Source organism: Narcine bancroftii, chromosome 4, assembly GCF_036971445.1.
Source record: "Narcine bancroftii isolate sNarBan1 chromosome 4, sNarBan1.hap1, whole genome shotgun sequence".
Lineage (NCBI taxonomy): Eukaryota > Metazoa > Chordata > Chondrichthyes > Torpediniformes > Narcinidae > Narcine > Narcine bancroftii.
In genome coordinates, this window is record NC_091472.1 from 256,639,310 (window position 1) to 256,653,490 (window position 14,181).

At 38.5% G+C, this 14,181-nt stretch overlaps 1 protein-coding gene across 12 annotated transcripts in view; it reads left to right on the top strand.

Moving 5' to 3' along the window:
• LOC138761894 (myc box-dependent-interacting protein 1-like) overlaps nt 1-14,181 on the top strand; it is a 190,970-nt gene that overhangs the window by 108,147 nt on the left and 68,642 nt on the right. For all 12 annotated transcript variants that reach the window (XM_069934809.1, XM_069934813.1, XM_069934816.1 and 9 more), the window contains 3 exons: nt 6,827-6,912; nt 11,189-11,264; nt 12,177-12,259. In XM_069934809.1, coding sequence (XP_069790910.1) covers nt 6,827-6,912; nt 11,189-11,264; nt 12,177-12,259 — 245 coding nt within the window. The remainder of the gene's footprint in view (nt 1-6,826; nt 6,913-11,188; nt 11,265-12,176; nt 12,260-14,181) is intronic.

Genomic DNA, 14,181 nt, shown 5'->3' on the forward strand with positions numbered 1-14,181 from the left:
ATTTTAAACCTAATCATTAAGGATTGCTTTCAGCCCTTTATGAATTACTTTTAAGATGTAGGGATTAGTTCCCTGGTTGGTATTAAGAAAATATGAGAACAAGACTTTCAACAACCATTTGCCGAAACTACATGGAATTCTATTTTGAAACGTGTTCACTCACCTTCTCTTTGCACAAGGGAATTCATCAATACAATTTAAAGTAGTCCTTTGGACCTTCTTTTCCAAGGTTCAGTTGGCTAAATTTTATCCTAACATCTCTTCTAAATGCATAACTGAGGAAGGTACTTTGTATCTTATGTTTTGTTTATGCGCTTCTCTCTTTAATTTCTGGCAAGGGGTATTTTGCACTTTATTATTAGTTAATGATATGAACTTGACTCCAAGCCTTTTTTGCCATTTTTGGAGTGAGTGGACCAATGGATTTAATATTGGCTTCTTCACAATCCCATGTAGTGGCATTTTTCCACTCATTCCTAGAAGGGCCATTTTGCTGAGATGGAAAGATGCTTTTGTTCTTCCTACTCATACTTCGTGGTTGTCAGATGTGAAGGCATGCCTTTCTCTAGAAAAAAAAGTGTTCTAATACTGCAATGGATCTTTAACTCTCTTGGGGTCCTTTTCTCATTTACTATCAAAACTTGTGGATTGGTTTTTTTAAAAAAAATCCCACTATTATTAGTTGTGGACTCCTTAACTTGGCCAGCAGCCCTCATAGGGTTGGGTTTGATTCTTAGTTTAGAATTTTTTTTTCCTCTTTTTTTCCAATTAATGACATAGACTCATATGTACGTTATTCACTGTTATTCGATTTTTGTAACTCATTATTAATTTAGTTTATCATTGTATTTTGCATATGTTAAAACCAATAAAAAGATTGAAAAAGAAGAGGAAATGAGTGGTCAAATCAACGACTGATTTACCCAGGTTGCACTTGATTTTTTTTTTGTGAGATGTATTGTTCCAAAAATTTAATGGGGAAAATTGTCTAAGTGACTCTGATCTTGGGAGCAATGATGTGCCAGGGTGCAGATCAGATTCCTGAAAGTGATGACACCAGAGCATAGTGTAGCTATCGTCTTTGTAGGATGAAACATTGAATATAAGAATGGGGTTTGTTGCAGGTGCAGGAAAGATTGGTTGAATTACTCTTGTATTATGTACTGTTCTCATTGCCATACTAAAGGAAGGATATAGTTTCAACAGAGATGCAGAAGAGATTCATGAGATTATTGCCTGGAATGGAGTGTAGTAGTTCTATGGAGAAATAGAATTGGGTTGCTTTATTCTCACTGGCAAAAGGATGACCATTTAGAATTTCATGGAAGGGCTTAGACAAAATGGAATCTTTGATTTCCCCCAGGGTAGGGAAGACTAAAACTAGAGGACATGAGTTTATCTGGTAGAAACAGGTAGAGGAAGTTGTAGAGGCAGATGCAATTAGTGTCATTTCATTTAGACATACAGTAGAATCCCCATTATCCGGAACTCAAACAACCATGAATGATAAGATTGGGTGGATGGTCCCTGTGGTGGAGTACTGAGACTTCGTTGGACACGTGCAAGTTTGCCTCGCTGAACAAGCAAAGCCTCTCAAAGCGTGCACATTATTTTCACTATCTACACTTGTGTGGAGGTGAGTCGGATTGTCAGATCCAGATTTTTTGTTGTCGCGAGGAAGGTGCGCTGAGGACCTGACTAGGACACTTGCAAGGAGATGAGTCGGGTTGTCAGCGTGAGGAAGGTGCATCGAAGGCCTGACCAGGACACTTGCATGGAGGTGAGTCAGGTTGTTAGCATGAGTAAGGTGCTCATGTAAAAGTGAATGTTTTCAAAGCAATATGCAACTCCTTGGTGAAGTTGGGAGCAAACATTCAGCCAGTGGTTGTTCCCTGCTGCAGTAGCTGTTTTGAATAACTTTTCAGTAAATTTGCTTTGGATGAAGAGCCACTGATGATACTCTCTGCTGGGGTGACTCTACAAAAGTGTCCCCCTATCCCTTGTTGAGTAAGAGTCTTTATCTTTAAGTATATTAATAAGGATTTATTTGTAAACTTGGCGGCACAGTTGACGTAGCGGTTAGCCGAATCAAAGTTCGCATTTAAATTTTAAGTTACAGGAATTAACTGATTAAAGTGAACTTTATGTAATTAAAGACTACAATTCTTATTTTTTTCAAATTACTTTTTGTTCTGCATTTAGTCTTTTAAACAGTATATACTTAATGCAGCTGTATTAGGCATTGGAAGAGTAAGTTTCCGTTATCTGTGATCCCCATTGGTGCCGAAAAATGGAGATGCTACATACTTGAATAGCTACAGGGCATATGGGATTAGTGTAGATTGGTGTCAGTTAGGATGGATAATTTTGGCGGAAGGGGCCCCTTCTGTGCTATACATTTCAATTTGCATCCCTTCTGAACAAGCATCTTGTAATATGGCACTGCTAAGTTAAATATTCTGGGTTTTGAATCAAGCTAAACTTGTGAAAATAACGATACCAATTAAATGGTATTTCCTATGTACAGTTTTCTTCACTACAGTTTGTTGATACTTGGGGTTCCAAGGTTGGTGCTAGTTGAGGTAAAGGTGACAATTTGTTGATTGTAAACGTTCTGGAGTGCAGAGCCAAATTGTTTTTCAAGCTTAGAATTTAAAAAACATGCTGGAATTAGGGTCAAGAATAACAAATAACATTTCTAATGAAACGTTATACCTAAATTGTATTATGTAAATTTGGTTCTTTGGTTTCTGCTGATGTGCATCTATAACTAGACAGCCTCCTTCAATCTTTTGATGAGAGGTTGTACCTGAATTGCGTGTATTTGGTACACTTCTCCTGATGTGTGAATCTCTTAACTGGATAGTCTCCTTCTGTCCTGTTTTAATCTGTTCTGCCAGTTGAACTGATGAAGTAGCATGAATTTGCTGTATGCAAGATTAGAGAAATGTGAAGGAAAAATTATACATTGAGGCTCAAGAAATAGTGTATGGATTTGTACAATGTTTTCTTCGAGCATTGATGAGATTATTTGTAATGCACCACTTAAGTCTGAATGTAATTATAAGAAAGAGTTGGCTGGTTCTATTGAGTTAATCACAGAAAATGTCTGAAGAGACTGTTTCCATTACAGCTCTAAAAGTGCATTTTGCAGTGTGGTTATTCTTTACATTCACTTGATGTAAATGAATGACTTGTATGCCATTTAAGAGGAGAAATAAATATTTTAGACTTAACTGAGATGTTGGAAATTTGAAACCAAAGCAGGCTGGAAATGTTCAGAGGAGATCAGACCATCTATAGAGAGAATTAGAAGTTGGTGTTTTGGGTTGTCACCTGAGAAGTTTCTCTTCATTGTTTTAGCCCAGTGATTTTTGCACTGTGCCCCCCCCCCCCCCAACTCTCATTCCTTCTTAATTATTCCATATGCCATGTGCTCTGTGGTAAGGGATTGCTTCAGGTGGTATGTGAGTGAGGCGGGGGGGGGGGGGGGGGGGAAAGGTTGTGAACCATGGCTCTTGACCCAATTGTTACTGAAATATTTTGCTTCAGAAAAATTATCATTGATCCATTTCCTTTGGAGTTAGGAAATGGTGTACATTACAAGTCAGTTAGGTACGATTAAAACAGTGGTTTTCAAACATTTTCTTTCCACCCACATACCGCCTGAAGCAATCCCTTACTAATCACAGAGAACATGGCATAGGGAATACATAGTGGTATGTGAGTTTAGGGGGAACAGTATGAAGACCACTGCTTTAGCCAAATGATTCCACTGTCCAGCTATGCAAATAAAGTCTAACTTTTGTGGACCAGAAATGCACTACCCATCACAGTGTATTGGCATTGTGGTCTGACAGTTAATCCTGAAGGAAATCCCATGTTGATTTTCAGCAGACTGGGCTCTCATCTACTTTGCAGCCACTCAAGAAATAATTTTGAAATCAGTGATTTTGTTTTTTTGTTTAAATACCTGTATCTGAAGCTGTAATCTAAGCACCTAATGTCACCAGGTTTGACGACTTGGATTGGGACCCTTGGTCAATTTTACTTTCAGTTTGTGGCCTAAATTTTAATCCACAGGTTTGATGGTCCAACTTTGGCTGTGGAGGGCACAGCAGCGGCACTCACCAGCTGGAAAAAGATGTTGGTGGGCAAGGGTATTGAATGGTGTAGTGCTCCTCGTGGGCTATGTTAACTCAAGGGGTTTCAATTTGGCTTTGCTCTGCATTTGGAATCAGGTTATTAAGAACATATCATAAACTTTCTTATTTTGCAGCAGCATGACATTTATATAAACCACCTGACAAAAATAAAATTTAAAAAATAGTGCAAGAAAAAGTCAAAGTCAGGCAGTGTCTGTGTTCATTGTTCATTCAGGAATCTGATGGCAGCGGGGAAGAAGCTGGAGGGTAAAAGCACCCCAAAATTAGGATCATAGGAATTAAAAAAAAAATGATTATATATTCAGAAATAAAGCAAGAAGAAATATCTGTCTAATCATTGGAATGTAAAACTCGCTATTGGTGTAGTTGAGGACATGAGCAAAGATGCAAATTTGAAAATTGGATAAACATTGAATAGTTGATTATTGATGCTGACTTGGGCTGAAAGGCCTGTATCCGTGTTGTGTCTGACTCAGAAGGGAAAGGGCTCTACTTGGTAGGAGGTACAAGCATTGGCACAGACCAATTTGGGGCTAAACTGCCTGGTTCTCTGCTTTCTGCATGCTATCAGGATGGGCTGAGTCTTGAGTTCGCCTCGAACTTTGGAACCCATTTGTAATTCTCTGGTTGTCAGCCAGAAATGTTGACACAATTCTGTGATAATGTTTAATTCAGGAGAAGATATAAATGAACTCTCAGCCACAGGCAGGCTAGCTGTGAATTTGAACCTGGAAACAAGTCCAAAACACGAGATAGGTGGAAAGAAAATTTCCTTCAGTCTGCCAACTTTTCCATTGAACGAGAGTCCGGAGATGCTGGGGCCTAGTGCAATTTGCAAATTGTGCTGGTGAAACTCAGCAGGTCATGCAGCATTCATACGAAGTAAAGGATATCCAACAAGAAGGGAGATGGTTATCATGTTGGATGTGCTCCTCTCCTGCTACTATCTGCTCTCTGTCTCTCCCTTCACCACCCCCCTCCTCCACCTCTTTATTTAAACACCTGCCTGCTTTTGCTTGTACCTTACGAAGGGCTCAGATCCAAAACATTGGTTACCCTTTACTTCCTATAGATGCTGTGATCTGCTGAGTTTCTACAGCACATTTATAATACTTTTAGACTAATGGACAGTTCAGAAAAGTTTTTCCCTGCCCTGCTATATTTTTGATGTTTCACTTGAGGCCAGTAGAATTTAAAAAAAACTATGGGGTTCTAGTGCAATTTAATTGCAGTCCATTCTTTTTATTATCCAAAGCCTGTTGCTAATTGACTTAATTTGGGTTCCTTTCAAAATGGGTATTTCTCCACTTGTAGATTGCTGGTAGCAATGGCAAATATTAAAGACATAATAAACAAGTGTAGTAATATATAAAATGAGATTGTGAGGTGATGACGAGAGACATTCCAAGTTTGCCCACAAAAACAAAGATCTCATTGGTGAATGCTTAGTTGCCAGCTCCCCCACTAGTAATTTGTGGGTTTGTTACAAGTGGTTCACAGTAAAGGAATATTAAAGGTAGTCTGGATTGGAAAAGGTTGAGAACCAGTGATCTTTAGTTTTTCTTCAAATTAATTTAGCGATAAGCAAGTTCACTGTTAAAGTATTGGCTGCACTTCCGAAGCCAATATTTACAGTACAATTCCAATTTTCCGAAATGGTCGAATAATTTTTTTCGGAGAAGTGATCATTTTCTAAAAGCAGCCCAGTAGCAACAGCAAATCACTTGAAACAGTGTTTAAATATCAACAAACAACAAGGTAAGGCTTTTTAAACATTAAAATAATGTTTAATTCTCACCAAAAATAATGTCGGCCATCACTGACTCCTCCCCACCGAAGCCCTGCTCCTACGCTTGAGGTCCCTGCCGCTGCCCGGGAGCCCAAGGTCCCTGGTCAGTTCAGCTCCGAAAAATTTTCAGGTAACTGAGGATTTTGGAGAAACCGATTTCGGATAATCGGAGTTGAACTGTATCATCATTCTTTCCTCCCAACATAATTTCCTACAGCAAATTGCTCCCAAAAATTTTGTGGGGGGTGGCGGGGGGAGGGGGGGGAATGAACTGTTTTTCACCGCAAGATCTCAAAGCAAATGCAGTGACTTTCCAAGAGGAATGAATGTTCATCCCACCTAACTTCTGCAATATTCAATATATTTATTGTCCAGTTTAATATTTGGCTAAACTACTATTTTACCGGTACATCATATTGGCTCCATAACACTGTAACAATTTTACTGCACCTACCATCTCTCTCCACCACAACCTTTTCCCCTGTGCGACATGAAAGTATTGATATTGTATCCCTTGATGTTTGGGCAGGGGAGAGTAGAATTGATTGTTGGGGGAATAGTGAACCAAGAGCAGTTTGTGATTTGGAATTAGAATCGTAGAATAAAAATAGTATAGAAAGAGACTTCAGCTTCTAAAGTTCATTACCATTCTTTGCAAGAGCAATACAGCTCATCCCAATACCTTGCCCTCTTCCTGTGGGATCACGTACAGGGTAGAGATGGTTTAAATTAGACTTCCTGCGAATAGTGAATGTAGATCTGTCCTTGATTAGTGCTTGATCGTGCAAATGAACACCAATCTTCTTGATGGTTTGATTTTCAATATTTCAATTGTTAATAAAATGTTATTTTTCTTGATCTTGTGTTAAAGGCAGAAGAAGAATTTTTAAAAGCCCAGAAAGTATTTGAGGAAATTAATATTGACTTGCAAGAAGAGTTGCCATCACTATGGAACAGGTAGGTGTCAGATCTGTCTGTAAGTGGTCTTCATGCTGCATAAGAAGAAGCAGAAATTGTACAGATGCACTACAGAGACCAATGTACTGTGACAGTGTATTTAGAGGTGGCTTGGGAGGAATTGCTAGAGCAGGTTTCACACAAACATTTTAAAACACAGTATATTTGCAGGAATTTTACAGAATGCTTTTTGCAGAGGAGCAACGAAGTAGAAACATTCAGCAGCTGGCCTGGGGGAGCATGTGATCTTTGCAGGCAGGCCAAAACAGTTTTGCTCTCAGAGAGGGAGGGAGTGAAACAGAAGAGAGATACAGAAATCAATTCCATAAGAACAAAGATGACAAACTTTTGGAAGGCTGTCTGGTCAAAGGAGAAGACCAGCTGTCTGAGGTGTCCCGAAAGAAAGAGGATCATCTGGAGAACCCTGAAGGGGAAAAGTTTCGTCAGCAAGACTGGTTGGAAGGGAATCGGGTGCGGATGTCCTGAAACAAAAGGAATCTCTCTGAAAACCAGCAAGAACCTTCCTAAGTGGTAACCATTTGCCTGTGAAGCACCAAAGACTGGTGAACTTCGTTAGTGCTAACTTCTGTGCACAGTACAAGAATTGCCTGCAACCAGTGAGATTGGGCTGTGATCCAAAGAACTTTTCTAATCTTAAATATACATTGCACTCACCTGCAGTTAGTATTAGAGGGGGGATTAAGTAGATTAGGTAGGTTAAGTAATAAGTTAAAGTTTAATTCTTTTTTCTTGGTCAAATATAATTAAAATCTACTTTTATTTAAGTAACCCTGTGTGGTCCATACCTATTGCTGCTGGGTTTTGGGATCCTCTTGGATGCTGATTATTGAAATGTGTTGCATAATGTTTCATGCTGAACAAAAAAGAACTGCTCCGATTTTATTTATTTTTTTCTTCCCCCCCCATGCCATTACACTCCAGAGCATTGTAGGTCATGAAACCAACTGCCTTTGCAGGGTTTTTTTTCCCCAAACGTTATGGGATTCTGCTTTCATCTTTCATACAGTAAATTACAGAACCATGACACTCCTGGGTGGCTTTTTCCACCAATGTGCTTTTTTTAATCCTTAAATCAAGTGACTCTGATCAATGCCTCACCAAGGGCAATAAATTCTGAACCTCACTTTTATATACCTAAACATTAGTTTTCATTTTCATTCCATACTCCTAGCTTAGATACTCAGAAACAATAATAATGCCTCTAGAAATGCACCTATTCCCACATCTGAGATTTAAGTGAAGTACGGTACAAACTGACCTGTGGGGAAAGCTTGAGAACATATTCAATTATTTGTATTTTTGAAGAACTCTATACAATTGGAGCAGTGGAATATTAACCAGCCAATCAGTCAGTGCCAGTGCATCTGTAGAGATTTACTTCTCTAACTGCACTGATTTCTTTCTCTCCAAATATGTATTTGGAAAGGTTCTTCACTGTTAGAATTCTATTTGTTGTTTTTAAGTAATCATGCCCCTGTGGTTGACATCCATTCTAGTTTTATATAGCAGTCTTGCAATGTAGCCATATTCTGGGAAGATTATTGGAACTTTATCTCAAACAAGTATTAAATTTAGCATTTCAATTGGAAATTCCACCACGTTATGGACATTAAGGAAGTCTCTTCCTTTTTCCACTTTCCCCTTTCTGTTCAGGTCATTTGATCTATATTGTCAAACTTCCTGGACTGGATAATCTTTTCAGTTTGATTTATTTTATCCCTGTTAATGCATAAACATTGAGTTTGGGGAAGAAGTTTGCATCTTTGTCCCTGTCTTTTTTTCCAGGGCTGAGTGCTGTGGTAAAATCCTTTTGAGATAGATTGAGGTGGAAATTTCATTAAATTTTAGATTTATTGTCAGAGTATGTGCATGATCTGAAACTCGCTCACATCAATGTGCTCTACTGGGCGCCCCTTGCTGATGACCTTGGCCACTGGAGAAGCGCTGTCAGAAAGGGCATGAAGAGCGGTGAGCAAAAGCAGACATGCCAGATGGAGGGCAAGAGGACACAGAGGAGGCAGAGACAACAGAGCCAGTCGACCACGACTCATTGTTCCGACTTTATCGGCAGCAAGTGTGGCAGAGACGGTCACGCCAGTGTGTTTTATGAGCTGTTGCAGGCGCTGCTCAAAACCCAACTGACTGTCCATGGTGCTCCCATTGTCTTCCAAGACCGAAGGATGCCTACTACTATAACTACGTACGTGACAACAAAGTGCAAAAGAAGGAATCCTTAAATATCTGAGTTTGTTGAGTCTGATGGTGGAGGGGTAGCAGCTCTTCCTAAACTTGGTGGTATGAGTCTTGTGGCACCTATACTGTATCTCTTTCCTGATGGTGGCAGCGAGAACAGAGTATGTTCTTGGTGGTGTGGATCCTTGCTGCTACTCTCCAATGTCAGTGTTCCCTACATACTTGACTAGCTTTTAACGACGTTACTGTTTCCCAATTCAGCAGCTGCCACACTTCACATCCTGACAATGGAATATTTACTAAGTAGTACTCATTCAACTAAAAGGTTACTGTCATCAACTTTTAATTGACTACATCTTTATCATTAAGACGCTGGAAGGGAATTTTTTTTGGAAAATTTTATTTATTGATCATATTAAGTCGTACAATAAAAATACAGACAAATACATAGTATTTTACCTATATTACCCCCTAGCCCCCCTACCCTAACCCCCCCCCACCCCTCCGAACCCCCCCTCTAAACTATCCTAAAAGAAAGAAAGAATAAAATAGAAGAGGAGATTGAATAACATAACAGCCTTCAATCATTGTCATGGATTGGGACGACACCATCAATTGTGGGGGAAAAAACTACTATAAATTCAACCTCTTGTATTTCCTGCACGGGCGAGAAGTTTTAACAAAGAAGGAATAATTATTACATCAATTGTATGTTATCTTTTCCAATGGAATACAAGATCCCATTTCCAAATGCCATAGTTGAATACTCGAATCGGTCTCATTTTTCCAAGTAATTGCCAAACTTTTTCTAGCCACAACTAAAGCCAATCTCAAAAAAAGCAATTTGAAACTTGTATTAAGAAATTGAGTTTGGAATTAAAATTAGATGTTTCAGATTGCTTTTTCTGGAAGGGAATTTTAACTTCAGTTGTTTTATTGTCTAAAGCTGTGGCTTACTTATTTTTGGTTCTAGCCTGGCCATCCTCCTCTCATTCCATACCTCAAACAATGAAGGAGAGGAAGTACCTAAAAATTGCAATTTTTTTTTCACTCCCTAAATGTATTATCTTCCACTTTGCAAGTGTTTTTCATGTCCCACTTTATGGGCAAAAAACTGTCCATGTTATGGATATCTGGAAATTAAAATAAATTGTTGCCTGTTAGAGCAAGTCCTTCAGAAGTAACCAGGTGCACAATATTATCTACAATTTGCTGTTACAGCTCTAGCCTCATCTGGATCTCTCATGAGGTAAAAAATTCTTCCCTCTGTCCTTTTGGCAATTTTTGAAGATCCAAGTACACACTGAGCAAAAGGAAACTGATCTTTTGTGTCTGCTCTTGTTCCCTCAACTGCAGCTGCTCAACTGATGTTTATTTGCATGCTAAGTTAACAAGCTCGAGTCCTGAGTTCTATCTATGATCTCCGAAGTCAGCCGATGTTGCCAGGGCTGCTGATAAAACATCAATTATATTCTCACTGTGGAAAGTATGAGAAAATGAAGCCAAGTTGAGTTCATTGAGTAAAGATGTAGTTTGCTCGAGCCCTCAGTGAATGAGGGCTCAAGATGTTGCTGGAGTGATTTACATCTATCCCCTTGCAGCCTTGGAATAATTGATGAAAAATTCTTGGGATGATGTTTCCAAATGTAAATGAGTATTTGATTTGTGAAATGTTTTTCATTAGTTTTTGCGTCTGGCCCTGTGAGAAGATGCTTCAACCCACAGTGCAATTGAACGCTGATCTCAAAATAGGGTTGGCATTGAGTTGGAGAATACTATCATAAATCAAATTTAAGGTGTAGTTGATGTTTTAAAATTTAAAGCCAAAGACCTGGTGTCTAATCTGATCTCCTTGCTCATAGTAATTATGGTTCTGCAGGAGTGATTGTAAGTGGGATTGAAATAGCAAAATTGCTATTTGCCCTGAAACTCTTGTGTTTTTATTTAATTTCATATACAACTAATTTAAGCAATTCAAACTTTTACATGTAACTTTGCAGATTCTTTAAACTCCATTGCTTAATTTGTCTCTTTGATTTGAAGTTTTGTTTTCTCTTTTCAGTCGAGTTGGTTTTTATGTGAACACATTCCAAAGTATCGCTGCTCTGGAAGAGACCTTCCATAAAGAAATAGGCAAGGTATGAGGTGATTTGACTTGGTTTTGCGGCTTCACCTTTACACTTTTGTTCATGATTTGTATTTGAATGATAAGTATCCAAATGTGCCAGCAGAACCAAGATTTGGATCTTTTAAACATGGTGGCCAGAAGTCCTGTGACAATGTACTGCCAAATCGATTTCAACTGTTGGTCATTCACTTGGGACCCGCAGAAGACCGAACAAACTACCATGTAGAGTTTTGTTTATAAGTTAGAAAATGCATAAAATCACTCCATGATAACCAAATCTCCACAGTAATGAATGGCATCAAAAGTGCATCAGCCTGATAAGAATGAACAATTATTAAAGGTAAAGAGGAAAGTAAATCTGCTAGTTGTAGGACCAAGCATATCTTTGAATTCATTATTAATGGGTACTCATTGACATGTGTATAGGGGCCAATAAGTTGGATATTTTTATTGGGGATAGTCAGTCGTATATAAATAGTGAAACATCAGAGAGACCTGGATAGTACAGAAAATAACCCAATGACTTTTGTCCTTCCACGTGAAGGAACCCTTCACACATGAATCTTTCAGGGGTCATCTCCTGCTCCTGTACATCAGAGAGATTGGGTATAGATTGGAAGATCGCTTCATTGAGCACCTTCATTCTATCTGTTGCCATGGTGGCGATCTCCCAGTGGCAACCCTTTCCCATTAGTTTCTCCAGCACTTTTGTATATTTATTTTGTATTCCTATTCTGTCGAATGATTTTTGTCTACAAAACATGTACCAATAGTCCTGCATTTGGCAAGGTCACTGATGTATACTTCTGAAGGTAACAATTCTGAAAGTTGTTAAAATTCCTAGATGTGTATTTGCCTATATTGTCACTTGAGAGGGTCTCTATCCTAATCACTTAAGGCTGATAATTTTATTCTTTCACAGCTAAATCAAGATCTTGGTAATACCATGGATCAGCTGGAACAACAACACCAAAGCAAAGCCTTGCCTCTCAAGGATGTAGCCAGGTTGGTTTTAATGAAAGGAAATGAATACAGTGTGTTTGCTGATCCTGAGTGGATAATTTTCTAGTGGGGGGCCTTCCTGCTCAAGGTACACAAGCTTGTCATCTGCTAAATTTGGTTTGTGATCCTTGTGTGTGATTTTTAGTTATTATAAAACCTTGATCCAAGTGACGACTTATCACAATCCAATAATTGTTAAGTACAAATGGAGTGGGATCTAACTTTTATGTCTATTTGCCGCTCTCTCTACTGGTGTTGGCTTTTTCACTATGCCTTGGGGACCTCCCATTTACTGTTTTTCGACATGCGTTTGGCTTCCCTGTAGCCTTGAATAATCTTTCTCTTTATTCCTCAGTACAAATTTCATGTCCTCTGCAAACTTATTAATCATACACATGCAAGTTGTTAATATATTGTCAATGCCATGCCAATCTTGAATCCAATAAGCCATCCAATGTTAGATCCCATGTGCTTTATCTCTCTGGACCAAACTACCATGCATCAAATATCTTGGATATTTGAGTCCATGGATAACGAGATCTCTTGAATAGGAGTTGACTCTTAAACTTCTGAGAAAAAAACTTAATGGTTTGTGTCCCAACAGAATAAGAAACAAACTTTTATGGTGATATTTTCTGTAGGAACAAGAATAACCAATTTGCACAGAACGACAACGTGATAATCAATATATCCAGGATGCAGGGGAGAGGAGTCAGCCTCTTTAGAACACCAGTGTGATCCCACTCTCTACCCATGAGCATTTGTGTAAAATTCTGGTTGCAACATCATTTCTGTGGAAGGTACTACAGTAATGCAAATTTCTTCATTCTGCTGGGTGGTGTCACATCTGGATACCAGATGCTGGATTTGCTCTGTGCATTTTTGGTTTTTATCACAGAACATTGAATTAATGGATGCATCTCATTAGGGTTAGGGTTAGGGTTTGCAGATTTGCAAGATTTGCTGTTTTGCCAAAGGAAACTTTATTAGAATGGTTCAGCTAAAAATTGAGAGGTATTCAAGGCTAACTACCTTGAAGATAAACCATCTGGCCCAGATGCAATGCCTACTGGATGACAAAGGGAAGAAATAGTAATGCCTTGCATATTTAATGGTTCCAGAAGACAGGAAAACAAAATTTTGCACCTTGCACAAAAATGGGTGCAAGGACAAAATATAGTAACTGCTAATCAAAATAGTTTAACTTCTGGGCAATGTTCTGGAAACAATTAAAGGTAATAAGCTGATTTTTTTAAAAAGCATGGCTTGAAAAGTAAGCCATTGTGGATTTGTTAAATATGAATTGTTTCACTTAATCTTTCACTATCTAACAATTATGATATGTTGTTGGAAACAAGAGAGGCTTCCTCAGATAAAATTAAAAAAGCCTGGGAATGGGACCTACATCTTTTAATTTCTGAAGAAACTTGAAATGTAATTTTCAAATTGATCAATACTTCTTTGTGCCCGCTACTCTCTCCTACAATTTAAAGTAGTCCATAGGACTCGTGTCCAAAGTCAAACTATCTTGTTTTTATGCGCATGTGTCTTCTCGTTGTGATAAATGCAACAGTGGAGATGCTTCTTTTATTCATATGTTCTGGATATGTCAGAGTCTTGAGAAATATTGGAATTAAGTATTTCAGACTTTCTCTGCACTTTAAGTTCATTTTACATCTAATCTCTTAACTGCTTAATTTGACATTTGTTGGAGAGAGTGACATAACTTTAATTGGATCTGAGCTTTTATTTCTCTTGTGGCTAGGGGGACGATGTTGCTCAGATGGAGGGACGTTACCCCGATAATCATGCTCCATGGGTGTCTGATGTCATGTTTAAATTTAAAGATTAGATGCTCAATTTCCAATTTCAATTCAAAATTTCAAACACTGAGGACCCTTTTTCAATTACTTTTATATCTTTGA